This window comes from Musa acuminata, chromosome BXJ2-5, assembly GCF_036884655.1.
Source record: "Musa acuminata AAA Group cultivar baxijiao chromosome BXJ2-5, Cavendish_Baxijiao_AAA, whole genome shotgun sequence".
Classification (NCBI taxonomy): Eukaryota; Viridiplantae; Streptophyta; class Magnoliopsida; order Zingiberales; family Musaceae; genus Musa; species Musa acuminata.
In genome coordinates this window covers 1,572,675-1,590,797 of record NC_088342.1, presented here as the reverse complement: position 1 = coordinate 1,590,797, position 18,123 = coordinate 1,572,675, and the positions used below count along the sequence as shown (strand labels likewise).

General features: G+C 40.7%; 3 protein-coding genes across 14 annotated transcripts; 2 read left to right on the top strand and 1 right to left on the bottom strand.

Annotated features, from left to right (window-relative positions):
- The first annotated feature begins 228 nt into the window (after window positions 1-228).
- Window positions 229-4,270, top strand: LOC103983528 (F-box protein At5g46170). Of its 2 annotated transcripts, XR_671572.3 has the most exons (3): window positions 229-1,657; window positions 2,747-2,905; window positions 4,049-4,270. XR_671572.3 is itself a non-coding variant. In XM_009400745.3 (2 exons), the coding sequence occupies exon 1, from the start codon at window positions 428-430 to the stop codon at window positions 1,619-1,621; it is 1,194 nt and encodes a 397-aa protein (XP_009399020.2). In that variant the 5' UTR covers window positions 229-427; the 3' UTR covers window positions 1,622-1,657; window positions 2,747-3,150. The 2 variants fall into 2 exon arrangements, 1 of the variants encoding a protein (XP_009399020.2); XM_009400745.3 differs by lacking the exon at window positions 4,049-4,270 and having other exon boundaries at window positions 2,747-3,150.
- On the bottom strand, window positions 4,108-11,689 carry LOC135585191 (transcription factor PCF6-like). 9 transcript variants are annotated; one of them, XR_010486736.1, is made up of 7 exons: window positions 11,067-11,689; window positions 10,632-10,810; window positions 8,974-10,521; window positions 8,042-8,183; window positions 5,524-5,647; window positions 5,365-5,410; window positions 4,108-4,357 (listed from the first exon to the last, which is right to left on the bottom strand). XR_010486736.1 is itself a non-coding variant. In XM_065107807.1 (4 exons), exon 3 carries the CDS (start codon window positions 10,363-10,365, stop codon window positions 9,019-9,021), a length of 1,347 nt encoding a protein of 448 aa, XP_064963879.1. In that variant the 5' UTR covers window positions 10,366-10,521; window positions 10,632-10,810; window positions 11,067-11,689; the 3' UTR covers window positions 4,108-4,357; window positions 8,974-9,018. The 9 variants fall into 9 exon arrangements, 3 of the variants coding, with proteins under 3 accessions (XP_064963879.1, XP_064963878.1, XP_009399019.2); XR_010486735.1 differs by having other exon boundaries at window positions 4,108-4,344; XR_010486737.1 differs by lacking the exon at window positions 8,042-8,183 and having other exon boundaries at window positions 4,108-4,344.
- Window positions 11,690-14,397: 2,708 nt separating this feature from the next.
- LOC135612060 (large ribosomal subunit protein uL14mz-like) lies at window positions 14,398-17,691 on the top strand. Of its 3 annotated transcripts, none has more exons than XM_065107803.1 (4): window positions 14,398-14,512; window positions 14,615-14,698; window positions 15,729-15,829; window positions 17,097-17,691. In XM_065107803.1, exons 2-4 carry the CDS (start codon window positions 14,665-14,667, stop codon window positions 17,469-17,471), a joined length of 510 nt encoding a protein of 169 aa, XP_064963875.1. In that variant the 5' UTR covers window positions 14,398-14,512; window positions 14,615-14,664; the 3' UTR covers window positions 17,472-17,691. The 3 variants fall into 3 exon arrangements, with proteins under 3 accessions (XP_064963875.1, XP_064963874.1, XP_064963876.1); XM_065107802.1 differs by having other exon boundaries at window positions 14,399-14,535; XM_065107804.1 differs by lacking the exon at window positions 14,398-14,512 and having other exon boundaries at window positions 14,542-14,698.
- Window positions 17,692-18,123: the final 432 nt, after the last annotated feature.

Here is an 18,123-nt window from a genome sequence, read left to right as displayed (position 1 = left end):
TCGAAGTCAGACGAGTTGACCGACACGGTCAACATGGAAACTGCCAGCTGCAGCATTTAATTAAATGTATAATTAATTAATAATAGAGACATAGGGAGATGAAAGGAAGCAGTTGAATTATTGTTAATCCATAAAGATAATTGTCAGAATATTTGGGATTAGGTGTGGATTAGTTGCCTTTCTTATCCACTTCTATCCACTGTTATCTTTGAGTTCTTTTATTTAGGCTTATTTGGCAGAAGGAAGACGAAGCTTTCGCAGACTCTTCTTCTCCCCCGTCGCGCTCCAAATTTGGGTGCTTCCAGAGGTGGAGTTTGGGTTCTGCTGTAATCGCTCGGATTGTCTCCAAAGATTGCGCCTTTCTAGTGTTTTCGAGGATTTGGGCCTGCTTTTTGATCCATTGCTGTCGGATTATTTTTTGGATAATATGTCCTCTGGCGCCGTAGGAGCGGCGGATCCGGACGGGTTGCGGCCGCTCCGCTGGGATCCAGCAGTGGAGGAGGAGGGGATTGACCATTTCGACCGGTTGCCGGACTCGGTGTTGCTTGTGATCTTTAACCGGATTGGCGATGTCAAGACCTTGGGGCGTTGCTGCGCCGTGTACCGCCGTTTCCACGACCTAGTCCCCCTCGTCGATGACGTCGTTGTCCGCGTCGACTGCGTCATCTCGGACGACCCCTCCCCCGCGGCGCCCGGCGGCGGTTTCGACAAGCCCCACAGCGTCTTCTCCCACTTTGCTCGCTTCGTCCTCGGCGGCCTCGTCAAGCCCCTTGAGGCTCTCTGCCAAATGCTCTCCCCCGCCTCCTGCGCGGATGCCGTCGCCAGGAAGTCAGGGTGGTTTTCGTCTTCGTCTCCCGACGTCTCTCACCATTCCCCGACTGAGGTCCTGAAGAACTTTAAGGAAATCCGACGCCTCCGCATCGAGCTACCCTACGGCGAGCTCGGCGTCGACGACGGCGTCCTCCTGAAGTGGAAGGCCGACTTTGGATGCACCCTCGAAAGCTGCGTTATCCTCGGTGCCTCCTCCGTAGTCTCCTCGTGCTCGATGTCCGCCAAATCCTCAGAACCTGACCCAAATCCTAGTTTCCAGGACGCTTGTGGTGGTGATGATTGCGGGAACATCCCGGAATCGTTCTACGCCGATGGGAGCTTGAAACGCAGGGTCGTGTGGACTATCAGCTCACTGATTGCCGCTTCCGCGCGGCATTACCTTCTCCATCCGATCGTGGCCGACAACGAGACCTTAGAGAGATTAGATCTGACAGATGCTGATGGGCAGGGGTTGCTGACACTGGACCGCCGGCAGCTACAAGAACTACGAACGAAGCCAGTGATGTCTTCCGGGAGCTCACACCGGACGCTTCTGCCAGCACTAAATATGCGCCTGTGGTATGCACACCAGCTGGAGTTGCCCGGTGAGATGGTGTTGAAGGGTGCAACATTGTTGGCAATCAGACCAAGTGAGGAGCGGATGGGGGAGGCCGTCGGTGGTGTTGTTGGTCAATCCATCGGTTTCTCTGATGGTTGCTGGGTCTCAGATACATTTGAAGAGCCATACCAGACGGCAATTAGGATGCTAATGAAAAGGAAGACTCACAGCCTTGAGATGAATTCCTTCTGAGTCTGAAAGAACTGCAACATAATTCAGCCTTTAGAGGTAAAAATCGAATCCTGCTCATGTAATGGAGCTCTCCATGTTGAAGTTTGTCTTTGAATCCAAGTTATATGATTGTTATGGAAATAATTTAGGTCAGATGTCTGCTTACTGCTTGGGGGAACCTACTGCTGCAATCTACCTTGTTTATTGTTCATAGCCGATAAGATGAAGGAAAAGGAATGTTTGTTTATGGGAAACCTGCATAATGATTTGTATTTTTTATTTATAAACAAGAAACAATTGGCTATCTTATTAAAACACATATAGAAATTAGAGTTAATATGAACCTATCTGGTGCTGCTGATCGTACATCGTTCTCCTTGGTATTGGTTATTTTTATTTTATTGCTTGAACATATGTTCCTGAGATTAAGTTTGGACCATATAGCGCATCTGCGTAGCTAATTACAAATCTTCAAATTTTTTGAAAGCTTATTTTCTTTGAATGATGTAATGCTTTTATGTGTCGTTCTTGAATTGCATTAGTTATTTGTGCCTTGTAAAGTAAGATTATCCAGCTCCAGCTCAAAACCTTAGCAAACAGAATCTCATAGGAATGTATATGTGGATCATATGAAGCTGCTTCAGGGAATCATTAATCATCACCCTAGGTCATTTATCTAGTCGATCCGCCATTTGATTGGTTTGATAACACAAAAGCATGTTGACGATTTTAAGAATATTTTTGAGTCATCAACCAGTGTACACTTTCTAAGAATATTTTGGATGATTTGGATCAATAATAGACGAATGACTATGCAATATCGACTTTATAAATGTAAGCTTATTTATAAGCCTTTTGTGGTATTGGCGACTTACATGATTCTGTAGATCAAGCCAGTAAGAGGTTATATCTAGCAACAACTTTTGATATGTTACCTCTCTTAAAGTGTCATTGTTCTTCTCGTCATTGGCATCAGATATATATCTGGCTATACGAAGACTTAATTATTTCAATTTGTATTTAAGAATAGGAAAATTAAAGCAGTTACTTATTAGCAGTTTCAACTGTAATATTTATGAATTGCTTTTATATCATAATTCTATGGTAAACATGAATATTTAACATGTCTTCTTGTGGAATTTTTAGGTTTATGGATTATGATGCCCCATAGAGGACGGATATTAAATATGTTAAAGGCAACCGGAGAATAGTTTGGACCCTTCATATGAATTGATACTTGTTAACTCATCTTCTAATCCAGTGACTATACAACACAAATATTGAGCAGCAAAGCCAGATTTCTTCGTAAGTGACATACAACATGTTCCTCTCTTTTTTGACTTGTTCCATGAGTAAAGGCATTTATGATGGTTATTATGTGTAATCTTCGTCATAGCTTGTACATTTTTTAAATCATGAATGGTTGACTGTAACATCCAATAATGGATTTATTGTAACTTTAGCGTGCTCATGTCGATGACCTTCGACTCATTTATGTTACTAATACGTCAAACGCTGTGCCTAATTGATTTTTAAGCTCCACTTCTCAATGGGTGTTGTGTGCATTATTTTAAGCTCCACTTCTCAATGGGTGTTGTGTGCATTATTTTCTCAGCAAATCGTCTGTTTAATTACATTTTCAATGTCAAATGATGTTCCTATGGCTATTTATTGGAATGATTAAAATCTTATATTTCTCAAATTGGAATGCTGGGGATGCTTTACTTGGATATATTGCACTGCTTGCGAAGGCTTTTGAAAGACTGCACAAGCTGTTTTATAAGACTGTTCAGGAAGGTAGTCTCAGGTTCAGCACTGTTAATCTGTCAGATAGACAGGGAATTGCCTTTGCCGTTTTTGGTTTTATCTTTGGCAAATTAGGGTTTCCTTTTTATGAGGTAGGAAGCAACTATTAGAGAAATGTGTATGTCTGCTTCAAAGTACAATGTATGTGTTAATAGCATGTGTGAATCATCTCATAACTTTGCATTTCAATGTTCAATTCCATTTACTATGTGGTTTGACAAATGTTGTGTATCATTCAGTGTTCAGTATTCTGGTATGAATTGTATCTCTAATCAGTTTAATTCACTAATTTGCTATATTTGCTGCATTTCTCACATTAACATAGATGCTTGTCGAACATCGCCGTCTTTTTTTATGCACAGAAGGCAGCCGAAAAGAAATCATTTTATCTTGCATGAACTCTAATTCTGCATATTATGAGAGGTTTCTAGTTGACATATCTATTGAGAATGTAATTGTCGAGGAAGTCTCCTCATGGGATCATCATACACACACAAGCATAATTGTTGAACCAGTAACATTCAGACACAGCAAATTGATGCAGAGTGTAGAACATCTATAAAGATGAAATATAATCTGCACATTTTATTACTCTGAGCAACACATACATACCTTTCATGGCTGGCATTTTTCGTGTTTCAGATGGCACATGAGTAGCTTCCCTGTGAATGAACAAAGACCACACTGAAAGGGCCTCCATCTGCTTAAATGGTGTCTTATCCACAAGCAAGCAATAAAGATGGATTGTTTACCATTACATAACCAGGTTTCACTCTGCAATCACACAATGATAGAACTGTCTCACACATGATATGAATGCAATTGATGAGAACAAAGAACAAAGCAATTCTGATTTTGACCACAGTTCTACTGGAGTCCTTGCTGCAAACAATATTCCAGGAAAGGTGCCATTTCCATGCTTTGCAGTCGTTGCTTTCCTGCATCATCCATCTATGTGCTTGTTAGTATCATCTAGGCGTAGAACACAATAAACTATATATATCTATGTAGACAGTTATAGGGCATGACATATCTTCATCTGACTTCAACTGGAATCTAGTATAAAGAAATATGAGCTTGGCTGTGGTTTCATTCATGATATTAGAAAAACATGTTACCATCAACAACCATTAAATCTAACTGCTGCAGAATTTGAAAATAAATAAAAAAAACTACTATTAGTATATTAATATTTTATTGCAACTCCTGAAGCATGTAATTAACATCAGGAGTCAAAGTCTATAGACTAGAGAACACAAGTGAATAGTGTAGAGCCACAAAATCTGTGAATCAGTGATCAGTAATGGCATCTGAATGTAAGCATCTTTGTTCACAGGAAGCCAACAATGGTGTAAGCCAAGAATGGGAACCCAGATCAAGGTTTTTAGCTTCTAAATTGTAGCCCTAACATTAAACATGGTGCTTCCTGTTGTCACTGGTCTCGAAATGTAAAGGGTATTAGTATCTCTGAGGTTTTACAGATTATTCATCACTGGAAGAGTATCAGTCTCCATAATGGATGGTTTAGTGCAATGAATTAACAATTGAAATAGCATTCACTAAGAAGAAATCCAAAGTTTAAGCTCTATAACTTTATCTATGAAGGATGAACTTGTAAACTTAACTTGCTCCTTGGCTTGAAATGTATTGGCACTCGGTTTAGATAAGTCAAAGTCCCACATAAATGGATTCCAAGATAGTAGGTAGATGAAACTAACAGCTATATCAACTGTCAGTGCAAGTGATAGTCAACAAAATACAAAATAAAACGTAATGGGAGTTTTCTACTTTGAGATTTAACAGCCGTATGCAAAGTCCAGCGAGAGAAATTAATATCTAGAAGCACGATGAGAGCAAAAATCCTTGATGATTCACCATCAAGATGGAGCCAACAGCAAATACACTTGTAAATTTTATTCTTGAAACAAACAGAAGGTCGTTCCGCAAACTTAAATCACCTTAGCAAATTCACGGGAGTAACGTCGACATGGTTATGTAAATGACCTGGGGAAGAGAAAAACAAGATGAATGGCGGAAACCAATCCGAAATTCGTACATGAAAACTGATGAAGTCTCGGTGAAGCAGAAGTTTCACATGAATATGATCAAAATCTTACCAACAAAATGTCATGAATTGTGAATTCGTACATGAAAAGTGATGAAGTCTCAATGAAGCACAATTGAATATGATCAAAAAATTTCAGGAATTGCTGCCACTTAAGGCATCCGCACATGCTTTCTCTGTGGAAATATAGAGTGCAATGTGGGTAAGTCAATGAAGTAAACATCATTAAAATCTTAGAAGGGATAAGAAAAAGGATAAAGCGAAGTATACTGGAAGCACAAAAGGATTCAGAGTTGATATATAAATACAATATCTTACCTTTCGTAACTAGATAATTTAATGGGTTAAGATTCATTTTAACACATGTGATTTTGGTCGTAGACCACTTAATCTCTTATAGTTTACTTGCGTCTAAAATAATCCCTATATTTTTAAAAGCGTAATATATAAATCCCTCTCATCAATTCTGAGTTAACAAACATTAAATTCTACTTACGTGTCATGCTGACTCATAATAAACTTCTAATATAATGATATATGTAATTTAATTTTAAAAAATAAATCTATTTTAGCTCCTGTAGTTTTGGTCATACACCAATTAAGCCCTTATGTTTTTGTTTATGTCTAAAATAACCCACATTTTTTAAAACATAATATATAAGTCTCTCCCATCAACTCTGAGTTGACGGACGTTAGAATCTACTTATGTGACATACTGACTCATAATAAATTATTAATATAATAACATGTATAATTTAAGTTTAGAAAAAAGTCTATCTTATCAAGGAAGAGGAAGCGGCAGAGGCCATAGTGACGAACGAAGGCGAAGAGGTGGAGGTAGGAGAGGCCGAAAGCAAAGGAAAGAGAGAGTCAAACCACCACATCGTAGACGCAATGGGTGGGGGACACAGGAGAGGATGAAATGAGAGGCGATATATCACGAACAGTCGTCACGCACCCGCAACAACTCCGTTCAACGAACCGTTCGTCGCTCTCATCTATATGTACAGCTACTTGGCAGTATGTTTTGCCTTGGTTTTGAGTCATTTTGCTTATAAAAATGTAAATTCGAACAAGTTGCAGCGCTACAAAGCGACCGCTCACGGAACCGAGCAAAACAACCCCAAAATAGCTCTGTTTTCGTGTACCACAGGCTGTTTTCTGCAGTCCGCTTCCGCTCATCAAAACATCAGCCATCTCAGCCCCTTGGACCCCCCCGGGTGGCACAAGGCTGGATGGGGCTTCGGTATAGTCTCGGGCATTGAACAACCTTTCGCAAGTTCGCACGTTACCTTGACGGGAACTTGTTATCGTGCCCAGCACCCGGTGACCAACTGTTTGTGGACTTGTAGCTGTTCGTTCAATCTTCTAAACTCCTTGTTTTTCCCCTCTACCTCTTTTCTCTTGTGCACGCAAGGTGCTCGCTGAATTGCTTGTAAAGCTTCCCCATTTCGTGAGACGTCGGGACATGTCCGTCGCTCGTTCTTTCGAACTAATCAACTTTCTCTTTTACAGGTCCTTCGGGACCTACGAGAGGTTGCAAGTGGGCTGATCTTTACGGAGCAATATCGCAAGGGCGAAGCGCGACTTAGGCAACGCAAGCTAAGTACGCGTCTTGACTGCAATTGTGCCTCACGCCTTAGGCAATTCCAGCTAAGGCCATGACAGATAGGGACGAAGATACCCAAGAGGAGGAAGAGGGATCAGGAGACCATTGTATACCTTGAATTGGACTGGTCAATGCATATCCACCTGAGGTAGGACCGGAAGCTCCTGAGCTTATCGTAAGCATGTGAGAGGTTGCGTGCGTATGATGTCCTACTAGGCTGCAGTGACTCGATGCTGCTACTGGTGGTCGCTTGCACGACGACACCTCCTTCCGCTATTGATGATGGTCTCAATTTTTTTAATTTAAATTACATGTGTTATTATATTAATGGTTTATTATGAGTTAACATGCCATGTAAACAGGCTCTAATATCTGTCAACTCAACCTGATGGGAGGGACTTATATGCTATGTTTTTAAAAATGTAAAGATTATTTTAGATATAAACAAAACCATAAGAACTTAAGTGGTCTATGATCAAAACCACAAGAGTTAAAAAAAAAATTTTACTTAAATTATACATATCATTATATGAATAGTTTATTATATATCAACATGTCACGTAAACAGACTCTAACGTCTGTTAACTCAAATTTGACGAGATGAACTTATATGCTATATTTTTTAATATGTATGAGTTATTTTAAACACGAAAAAACCATAGGAGCTTAAATAGTATTTTCAATTAATCTCATCAGAATCTGATAATGTAAATCAAACTTATCAGAATATATTCATTCTATCTTAAACGAAGTATTTTATTGGAGGAAATGTGAATAAAAATATCCTTTTCTTTTGGTTCTAATGTCATTTTTTCATACTTAATATTTTTTTTCTGCTTTTAAATTGGAAATGTTGAGGAACTGAAACTCAAAAAGTGAATGTGAAAAAAAAAAAAAACTCTAATATAGAAGAGAAAGAAATATATAGCAAGTGAAAGTACAAAAAGTTTCAATCACTTACCTGGAACCCATTAGGTAGTTTCTTTCTCTTATTGTCAGACCATTATCACGCAATAATCTTACCACTGATACCATCTAATCACTCTCCAACTCGGACTTTACAGATAGAATATACCTTCATGTCTCCTAGTTGTAGTATAAGCCTGTTTGAGGTAGAAGTTAACATTATTATTTTTTCAGAACTTCTCTCAACAGGACTAAGACGATTTTTCTCCTTGTCCAAACTTTTTAATGCTTAGATATTATCACCATTGAAGCCTAAAAAAGTATGTGTTGGTTTCCTTTCACATAACCAATATAACATCGAGCTTCCAACAAGCATAAATGTACTTTCGCAGATAACAACCATCAAAGCATGAGATCTTATCATTCTCGTGCATGAAGGCATTCGGCAACTTCTATGTCCGAGTACCAACTTTTGAATCCGGTTCACAGGGTCCAATAGGCAAGGAAACAGCAAGTACAGGTGCAGTGCAAACTCATACTACAAAAGTGTCGGGCTACAGTAGATGTTATACGAATGGCCGGCATCAACAAGACTACTCTTTAATGGGGTTCCAACTTTATTACTCCTAACCTTTTGACACTTGGTCTAGCCAAACAAAATGAGACACACCTACAGAATGCTATAAAATCCCGGCATGGCCACCTGTCGATCCACCATTGAAGCCCTTTCAAAGGTGTGCATCCTTAGGTTATAAAAGCTAAGGAAATCAAATTGAGACATGCAACCTCGAGAACGGTAATCCTCAATTCAGGATCCCATTAAGGGACCGGAAGACAATAACACACCAAAATCCAAAAAGTTGTCCGGAAGAATAAAAAAAAAAGAAAAAAGACTAAGTAGCAAGCAGACAAGATCATTTGATTAAAAAATAGATAAAAAATGTAATCTTTTAGATAGCAAGGAAAGAAGCAGGAAGAACTTCTTACCAGCAATGGAGTATGCACAAAATGGCATCTTTTTTTCTGATTAACTCATCTCTTCCCTTTCCCCTTGAGGTCTGAATGCCGATAGCCATCCCCATAGCAGAGCTGCAGGCCGCCGTCCATCCCTGCCGGAAATTGATTCTCTGCGCTGGTGGCGGCTGCAGCCGAACCAGCGGCAGAACCGAAGAAGAACTGCAGGTTCGATCCGTCAACGGTAGAAGAGAGCCTCGGTAGATTGTTGTGACTGTGATGGTGCTGCTGAGGCATCTGAGCTGGTGAATTGGACTGAAGGGTCCCCCTACTGAAACCTGCAATTCCCGAAGAAATTGAGAAGTTGAGATTGTAATCCCCTGACGCTGCCACTGCCGAGACGGGGAAGACATGGTCCTGTAAGAATAACTGCTGCATTTCGGGATGGTGGCCAGTGGCAGCTATGTTGAATGGCAACATTCCCATCGGGGATCTGTTCCCAAAGTGGGATTGGGAGGGAAAACTCGACGGCAGCTGGTGACTCTTTTGCGGCTGAGCAAAGAGACCAGCTTGGACGAAGTAATCCGCTGTGGAGATTTGCTTCTGAATGCAACTGCGGTCGGAGTTCTGGCCTGCAACGGCAGCGGTTACGTTGGAATTATTGCGGACGCTGCCGCCACCAGTAAGAAGCTCCGTGAAGGTAGTAGTTAAGGAGGGGGTCTGAGGGTTCGGGTACGGGTTCGGGTTCTGGTTCTGGTGATGGGACGCCACAATGGGGCCACTGTCGTCTCTATCTTTCGCCTTGTCCTTCGCAGTTCGTTCTCGTGCTCGCTCTCTGGCCTTGATGCGGCTCTCTGACTGTGAGAGTGACAGAACCGAGCCTTTGCTGATCTCCGAGGTGCTGCTGCAGCCCGACTTGCTCGACTGATGCTGCTGTTGTTGATGCTGATTGTAGCTACACTCAACATCTGGATTGATCTCCATGATCTCTTCCCCGCTAGGGTGCGGTGGCTTTAGGAAGCCATCGAGCGGAGGAAGCTCGTTGATGGCGGCCGCAGCGGCTTTGATTAGCCACTCGATGGCCTTGCTCGGCTGGTCGCAGCCAAGGCGGTCCTGGAGGTCATAGAACTGAATGGCGGTGGAGACGGAGAGACGGACCCTCCGATCGCGGAGGCCCTTCGCGGTGTAGACCTTGCTGTGCCGGTCCTTGCCGCCGGAGGCTCGCGAGACCCGAAAGATCCTTGACGACGGGTAATGCTGCCAGGACCCGATGCGGTTGGCATCAGCCCCTCCTTCGCCCTTCCTCTTCTCTCCGTCCTCGTCGTCGTCCCTCGCGAGCTGCTTGCGCCCTATCTTGGCCGCCTGACTGCCGTTGCACATCATCCGGGACCTCTTGGAAGCGTGGTCGTTCTCCTCCAATTCCATCTTGCTCTCATGCCTCTCCTGGGTACAAAGATAGGATCTTTATCGCGTGATCGGCCACTCCTTATTATATCTACCCCTCGATCTCCTTCCTGCAAGTGGAGTGTGGTGGGTGTGGGCGAGACTGAGGGGCTATGGCAACTCCGGGACTTAGGGTTTCTGGGAGTTAGCAGAAGGCCGTCCTTCAGCATTCATGGCGAGTTCACAACCGCAGTACAGCAGCAAGGATAGGAGACCAGAAAACAAAGAATGGAGAGGAAATGCGAGACCTGTAGACAAAGTAGGTGGCCGGACAAGTCAGCTCGGAGCCTTTGCTTTTTTTCTGGCAGCGGCGATCAGCTGTTCTTGGCTTCCTTTTCCCCCTCTTTCTTCCCGCTACTCGCGCTGGCTCGTCGGGTGGCTAGAAATCAGCACAACGACATGAAGGCAGCAGCTACAGCAGCAACGTCTGTGACGAGGGCAGTATAAGACACCGAATTCTGACGGGTTATTAAGAGAGTAGACATAAATCCACGAACCAAAAGACAGCAGCACCTTTAATCCTAGCAGCTGCTTTAAAGACGAAGCCGAACCAGACACAAAACAAGCAAACGCAAAGCGAAGAAAAAAACGAAAGCTTTCTCAGACAACAAACTCGACCGAAATCTCAGCGACAAATAATCCGTATTACTCATGAATATCTCGTTTCTCCGAGAAAATCTCACCTAGCGACGATTTAATGCCTCCGCATTCCAGATCTACCCACTCGATCTCCAAGCACAAGAGAATCCCACCCCCAAAATCGATCCTTTACTCCGGATTCGAAGCAGACGAGCCCCGATCGATGTGCATTCCTCCAGTTCTCGTCAAGACCGACGCGCCAAACAGCTCCTTCCGCAAATGCCGCCCTCCAGCCTCTGCCTCTCCTCTCCTCCGAATGAGACGACAGCAAAATCTTCGTCGAGGTGCTACGCCCGCTTCGGACAACAATCCGCCATTACTGGTCCTCGATCTCTTCGTCTCCCCCCGCAATTTCCTCGGTGCGCAAGAAGAGCGACAGCGACGGTGAACGAATAGCAGTAACAGCTGCAGCAACAAGAGTAGGAGCTAGTGGTAGAGTTAGGGGAATCGGGGAACAAGGAAGAAAGGCCGGAGAAAGATGGGAGATTATAAATTTCTTTTGCGGAGAAATCCTAGTTTAATCCAGATAGCGAGGGAGGGAGGAAGAGATTGGCGAGAAAGCTCGTGGATCGAAACCCTAGGCGTTCCCATTCGAGCAATGGTCGAGCTTATCGGGAAAGGTCGAGACACACCGCCGTCCCCTCTTTTCCCTCTCCCTCTCTCTCTCTCTCTCCTCCTTTTATACAATGGACTTTTCCTTCCCATTTACCCCTCGTCATCTATCTAATTACCTTTCCGCCCGCACCCTGCCCGCCTTCCGTGTGCTGTTACGACACCAAACACCCGTTCGCCAAACCACATCTCGTCAACACTGTCGAAATCTTCAAAACTCGCAGACGTGTTCTCTTCTCGTTGGATTCTCTTACTGTTTCATCGGTGTCTGTTGGGACGGTGCAATAACTGAGCTTAATCGTATTTACGAAATTGTCCTTCTCTTAATTGAACTCACTACCCGCACCGCTGCCTGCCGCGACGACCACTGCGGGACCCAATTCTTTGTCCATTCATAGGGCAGGTGAACAATGGGTTAACGTAAATTGGTAAGATACATTTTCTGAAGATTGTTTAGTGAAGCAATAATGAGAAGGCAGGGAGGGGTGGGATGGGCTTAATAAACAGAAAATTAATGAGAAAAATATAAAGAGGGGACTCCATTAATATAATGTTTTCTTACTACAGTGAGTGTATATTTGGCTAACAGTAAAACAAGTGGACATTAATACTGTGCACATTAATGCATTAATGACAAAAGAAATTATACCATATATAGATATATCTATTTGTTAAGGGATGAGTGGAAGAAGAAAAAGGACCTGTGAAGTCTAATTAATTATTCCTTGATATCATAATTATGGTGCTTCCCCCATGGCTCTGTTTACAGCCTTATGATTGATTACTCATCATTTAACATTGATGTTACACTTGTAGACTTACATGTTATAATAAAATTGTGATAATAATAAATTAGTAAAAAAGAAGATAAAGTTTGATGCTTACTGCTTGGAAATCTTTCTTTTATTTTTTTGGCTGATGTTGGGAGTTCTTCTTTTTCTGCAGATTTCTTCTTGTCCAAGAAAATTAATTGAACTTTTGTTTTCCTTATAATGAATGAAGTATAATGTATCATCTAAGATGACATACTATTATCACTGTAAATGCCTCTCTAAGTATGACAAAAGAATAGATTTTTGACTGCAAAAGTATCACCAAATGGTTTTGTTTTTGTTTGACTGACTTCTTAATTGGTAAAATATATTACGATCATTGAAGGATGTTTTGTCACAGTGCTGGAGTAAGTCCAGCATGCAAGAAATCTCTATATATCCTCAAATGTTATGGCCTCAAGAATACATAGAATCCAACTTTGACAGATAAGATCATCATTCATTCAAGAACAAGACAAAGTCTTTCCACTAATATGTAATGTTTTCTTGAAAGTGATATATAACTAAACATACATAATGCAAGAGCTTTTATAACCTATCATTCATTTAAGACAAGTGGATGAGCATATGAACACAAGGAATTGTCTCATTGGAGTTATTATTGTGCAGAAATTGATTGTCTTTGGGTACAAATGAAATGATAGCAGGTTCTTTGGTGAGATTCAAATACCTTCTTAAGGTGTTAGAATCAATTTCATTATTAATATAATTTGGTGAAGACATTAGATCTTTTTTTTATACTATTCAAAGTGTGTTTAGGAGATCAAAATGATTTAAAGTGGAATTTAAGGAATTAGAGATGAAAATATTTTCTAATTACTTGTGCTTTCCATGAGATCATTATTGTCATACCAGTGGAGTGGCGTGGGCAAGAATAGTGATGATGCAGGTGAGAGAGGAGCACAGACAATGCGACTTTGTGTGTCCCCCATCTTTGATCACCATTGCTCGGGCCACCGGCGATCAATTAAGAAACGACTGCAACTCCTTGGCCCGCCTGTTGCTGGTTGTGGCCATCGTCCCCTTCCTGTTGTGAGGTCTCCACCGTTAACTCTGCAGTGGAGTGAACGAACAACAGCAGCCCTCGCAGCGCTGAGCCCCCAGTTCTTGCACTGCATGAGATGGTAGGTACCACCGGTTGCTATTTGCTGCAGAGAGAGCAGTGAGGACATTGACTGTTGGTTGATGCTGCTCCCTGGCTTTCATGGAAATCTCTGAACTTGGTACCTTCTCTTGTATTTTAGAATTAATGAGTGTTTTCAGAATTCTTGATGAATCAAAATTTATTCTTATAAGCATATCATCGATCTCAAAAGTCTTGATGAGAAGGTAAAACATAAAAAAAGATAATTTGGATACTATTGTACGATAATTTAGATATTATATAAAAAAAATATTTATTCATTTTTTATAAGTAAGATTTATTTAAGAATGTTATTATTATTTTTGTTGACGTCGAGTTACGATCTGGATTTAATGAGTTAACTGACTTATCAATTTCGTTTGATTTAAACCACTGATCAAAATATCTAAGTTGAAATTAGTAGCAGTATATCACGTAATTTTAAATCTTATTCATTTTCAATATACAATTAATTAAGATATTATAATATTATTTTTTATTTATTAAATGCTGAGCTACACTACTAATTGATAATCCATGATAAACTTCAAACTCGTTCTTTTTTGGATTTATTTAAGCTATAAAGAAATTTTAAGGTTGCATATATATATATATATATATATATATATATATATATATATATATATAAAAGTAAACAAATCGACTTATTTTACGAATTTTGAGGCATATATTTTAAGCCCAACACAAAGTCCTGTTCACATTGATTGGGCCACGCTTGTTTGCACGGCTCCTTCCTCTATATCGTTCGGATTCGAATCCGATATCCCATTCATATATGGATCCGTACCCGATCAGCCGAAGCAACCCTACTCCTAAAAATCGCACTTATACGGCCTCCTTCATCGCTACGCGTTGGTGGCGGCGGCGGGATCTCTGTTAGCTCCGCTCCCGGGCGGTGGCGGTGGGTGGAGTTAGAAACCCTTGGTCTGTTTTACTATTGCGGACATTTGTAGGCATCTCTATCTTCGAGTTGTGATGCCTTCGCTTCGTTCCTGCTTTACAGGGTGAAGCAACAAGTCTCCTTTTTCCTCGTTGCTTTACTTGTTGGAGCCAATGAGCGCGTTCCTCTCTTCGAAACTGTCCACAGGTCCGTGCTACTGATTCTGTTTGATTCTAATTGCTGTTGTCCTATGTTTTCTGGTGGTCATGTGTATGTTTAGTGTTGCATGGACTTATAAGATGAGATTTGTTTGCCTATCAGTGTACCCAAATGGGCATACTCGAGACGCTGATGCATTTACGTGAACGATTAGAAGAACGTAGATACACATTGATGATTGTAATGGGTTCATCTTTCAAATGTCCGGCCGAACCCTTTTGTAATCAATGTTTCGGTGCCACTCTTTATTTCAAAGTCCAGATTTAAGATTCAAAATTAATTGTCATTTTGTTAGGTATCTCTCTCGAACCATTCAATATATATTATTTGTAGCTTTGAACCTTTATATGAAGGAAAAGTATAAGGAAGTAACTTATTCTGGCATTATGATCTTCTTGAATGTAGTAGCCGATATACAAAAGGTGATACATAACTTTGTGTATTTTCTGTTTGTTTATTTCCTTGTTTTGCCTTCTTTTATTTACTTATAACATTTCAATTATATTATTATCTAATATGAACTTCCATCAGTGTAGCATTTATCGTCATCCGCAATCTTAACCAAATTGACTATATTATGTTGTACCATGGTTGCACGGTGCACCTAAAGAACTCCTATTGAACCTGCCATTTTAATTTTATCAAGATTTCATGCGTAGAAACAATGAAGAGTCAATATTGATATTGTCTATAACATATCATGCATTGTTAAACAAGCTTCTTCACTTTCTTTTTAATTTTGATACATACAATCAACTTTTTAGATACCGATCAGAGCACTATGTTCAGACCAATGTTCACTAGTACAACCAAGTATTCATATTGAAACTTATAGATGAAGACTGGTTCATATACCATTTATTCTATATTATTTAATATAATGGTGTCAGATGGTATAGGTTGATGTATTGTCCAGTATATTGGTATTGTACTGATATAATAGATCATCAAAACTGGTATGGGGTTGGTGTTTAAAACCTTTTTTGTGATTGTCCTAACATGTGTCACATCGATGTAGTTGGACGATCTTTGATTCGGAGCTTCGGCCATGATTTGTCAGGAGCAAAAGCACCTCATGAGATGATGACAAATCTGAGTTACCAGTATCTTTTCCTTCAGGTACTACTGCATTGCTGTCTTTTCATCTAAGTTGTTAAGTCCAATTTTGCTCTTCAATTTTTGGTTAATGGATATGCCCAATGATGATAGCTAATGTAGTTTGCCAGGTTGATAGTAGAGACTTGTCTTTCCTTCTGTTAAGCTTGTGAGAGCTGGATTGGAGAGGGTTCCCACTTACTACCAGACTCTATACTCCAAAACAAAACATTGCAGTAAAAATGAATCTGCAAGCACCCTGCCACATCTCCTGACTGTAGAAGACCCCTGTCGGTCGTATCTGTGACTAAAATAAAGCTTGTCCATTCAACTTGACATGAGGTCTCTTCTATCTGATTGTGTAAATAATGCTGGATTGGCTAATCATTGAATATTCCACTCCTTCAAGTTATGCTATAAATTGTTTGGCCTAAATATTAAATTGGTCGTTATGCATTTTCTCTCAGCTCTTCATCTGCTTCATCCTCTGTTTGCACTTCCACCATTATTTGTCAACTCATTTATCTATTTTATTGACCTCTATTATAATTTAACACCGCCACCATCTCCTCCACTGCCATCCACTACCATTGCAGGAACTGTAGTGAGTAGTGACACCAACATAGCAAATTTACAATTTTTTGTGTCACCATGGCCTCTACAGTTACTGTAGCTTCTTCTCTGGTACCACCAACACTGCCTTTGTCACCGAACCATCTTTTTCCACTCCGTGTCTGCTGATGCCACCACTTTCAATGCCATCCTACCTCTGCAGTTTTACCATCCACCTCCCACCCATCCTCACCACACCATATACCCGCCATTCCAATCAATTTTGACTTTTATGAAGGCTAAGCATGAAGAGATAGGGTGGAGATGATGATAGTACTTAACCAGTGAACGGTTTATAATATCATTTTCATATTAGATGTATCTCATTTTTCCTTTCTAAATAGTGGGAGGCCTCTGACTAATAAGAAGGCACGGCGGTTTTTTGTGATAAACAGATGGTTTATGGCAATTATTTCTTCTCTAAATAATTTGCGGGCAAACTTTCTTTATAATGTACTTCAAGATTTTTGTAGTCTATAGTTTTGATTTTTTTTCCTTACTGAACTGAAACAATTCTCTCGATCCCCAAAATTTAGTTTGCTTGAAAATTTCTGCACACCCCAGTTATTCCAAACTTATATTATAATAAATTTAAGAATTCAAGAAAAGAAGAAACAGTTTGTTGTGGATGAATAATGGACAAATTAAGAAAAGCTGAAACTGCTGTTTGTCATTGCAGCAACAAAGAACATTCATACAGATGAGGACAAGGCTCAAAGTGGTGGACAACTCTGGTGCAAAACGTGTCATGTGCATACAAGCTTTGAAAGGAAGGAGAGGAGCACGACTGGGTGACACCATAATTGCATCAGTAAAGGAAGCACAACCTCATGGTAAAGTAAAGAAGGGAGATGTGGTTTACGGTGTAGTGGTGCGTGCTGCCATGCAGAGGAGTCGCTGCGATGGCAGTGAGATCAGGTTTGATGATAATGCAGTAGTCCTCGTGAACAAGCAGGGAGAACCAATTGGTACCCGCATTTATGGGCCGGTGCCTCATGAGCTTAGGAAGAAGAAGCATGTCAAGATTCTAACTTTGGCTGAACACATAGCCTGAGTATCCAACTTTCATGGGATGTCATACTTCTGTTTAGGGATCCTCTGGATAACTTAAGTTCGTCTTTCGATGATCTTTCCATTGGATAATAGAACCTACATTGTGTTTGGTAATCAGATGCAAATCTAATTGTGGGTCATATCTTTACCCAGCATCACTCTCATGGTTTTCTTGTGAAAATGAATCATGCAAGTTAAAGATTCTTACTATACTACTTTTCCATGTGCTGTCAAGTATTATTTGGGTGTCATCTTGGCATATTCATCAGTGGGAAATTGATCCACTGAGGCTTCATTTATTACAGTTCAGTGATGCCCACTCCAAACTTGCATCACAGTTGCTGCTATTTTTCGTACTTAAAATCTCTCCTTGGTTGGACTTCAAGAACCTATGTGATGGAACAATGAGGAATGGATGCAACCATTCTCTTATAACAAGATTACATGATCCTGATCCCCAAAATTTCAATACTGTACTAGTTGTGATCCCAGAGTCTCCTTCCAGTGAAACTATTGTCTGCTTAATTCAGATTTGCCCTGGTTTTATAATCAATGATGACTCTTTTTTGTTCTCTCAGCAAGTTTCTTGTCGATAACAGGCCTAGTATTACAAGCATAAACCGAAGCTTGTAAGCTTTCTTCTATGGAATGTT

Bases quoted from the DNA above. Each gene is read 5' to 3' on its own strand.
- LOC103983528 (XM_009400745.3), top strand. From the start codon at position 428: ATGTCCTCTGGCGCCGTAGGAGCGGCGGATCCGGACGGGTTGCGGCCG.
- LOC135585191 (XM_065107807.1), bottom strand. From the start codon at position 10,365: ATGGAATTGGAGGAGAACGACCACGCTTCCAAGAGGTCCCGGATGATG.
- LOC135612060 (XM_065107803.1), top strand. From the start codon at position 14,665: ATGAGCGCGTTCCTCTCTTCGAAACTGTCCACAG. The intron at 14,699-15,728 runs GTCCGTGCTACT...ACATCGATGTAG, and splicing joins CTCTTCGAAACTGTCCACAG to TTGGACGATCTTTGATTCGG. The intron at 15,830-17,096 runs GTACTACTGCAT...TTGTCATTGCAG, and splicing joins ACCAGTATCTTTTCCTTCAG to CAACAAAGAACATTCATACA.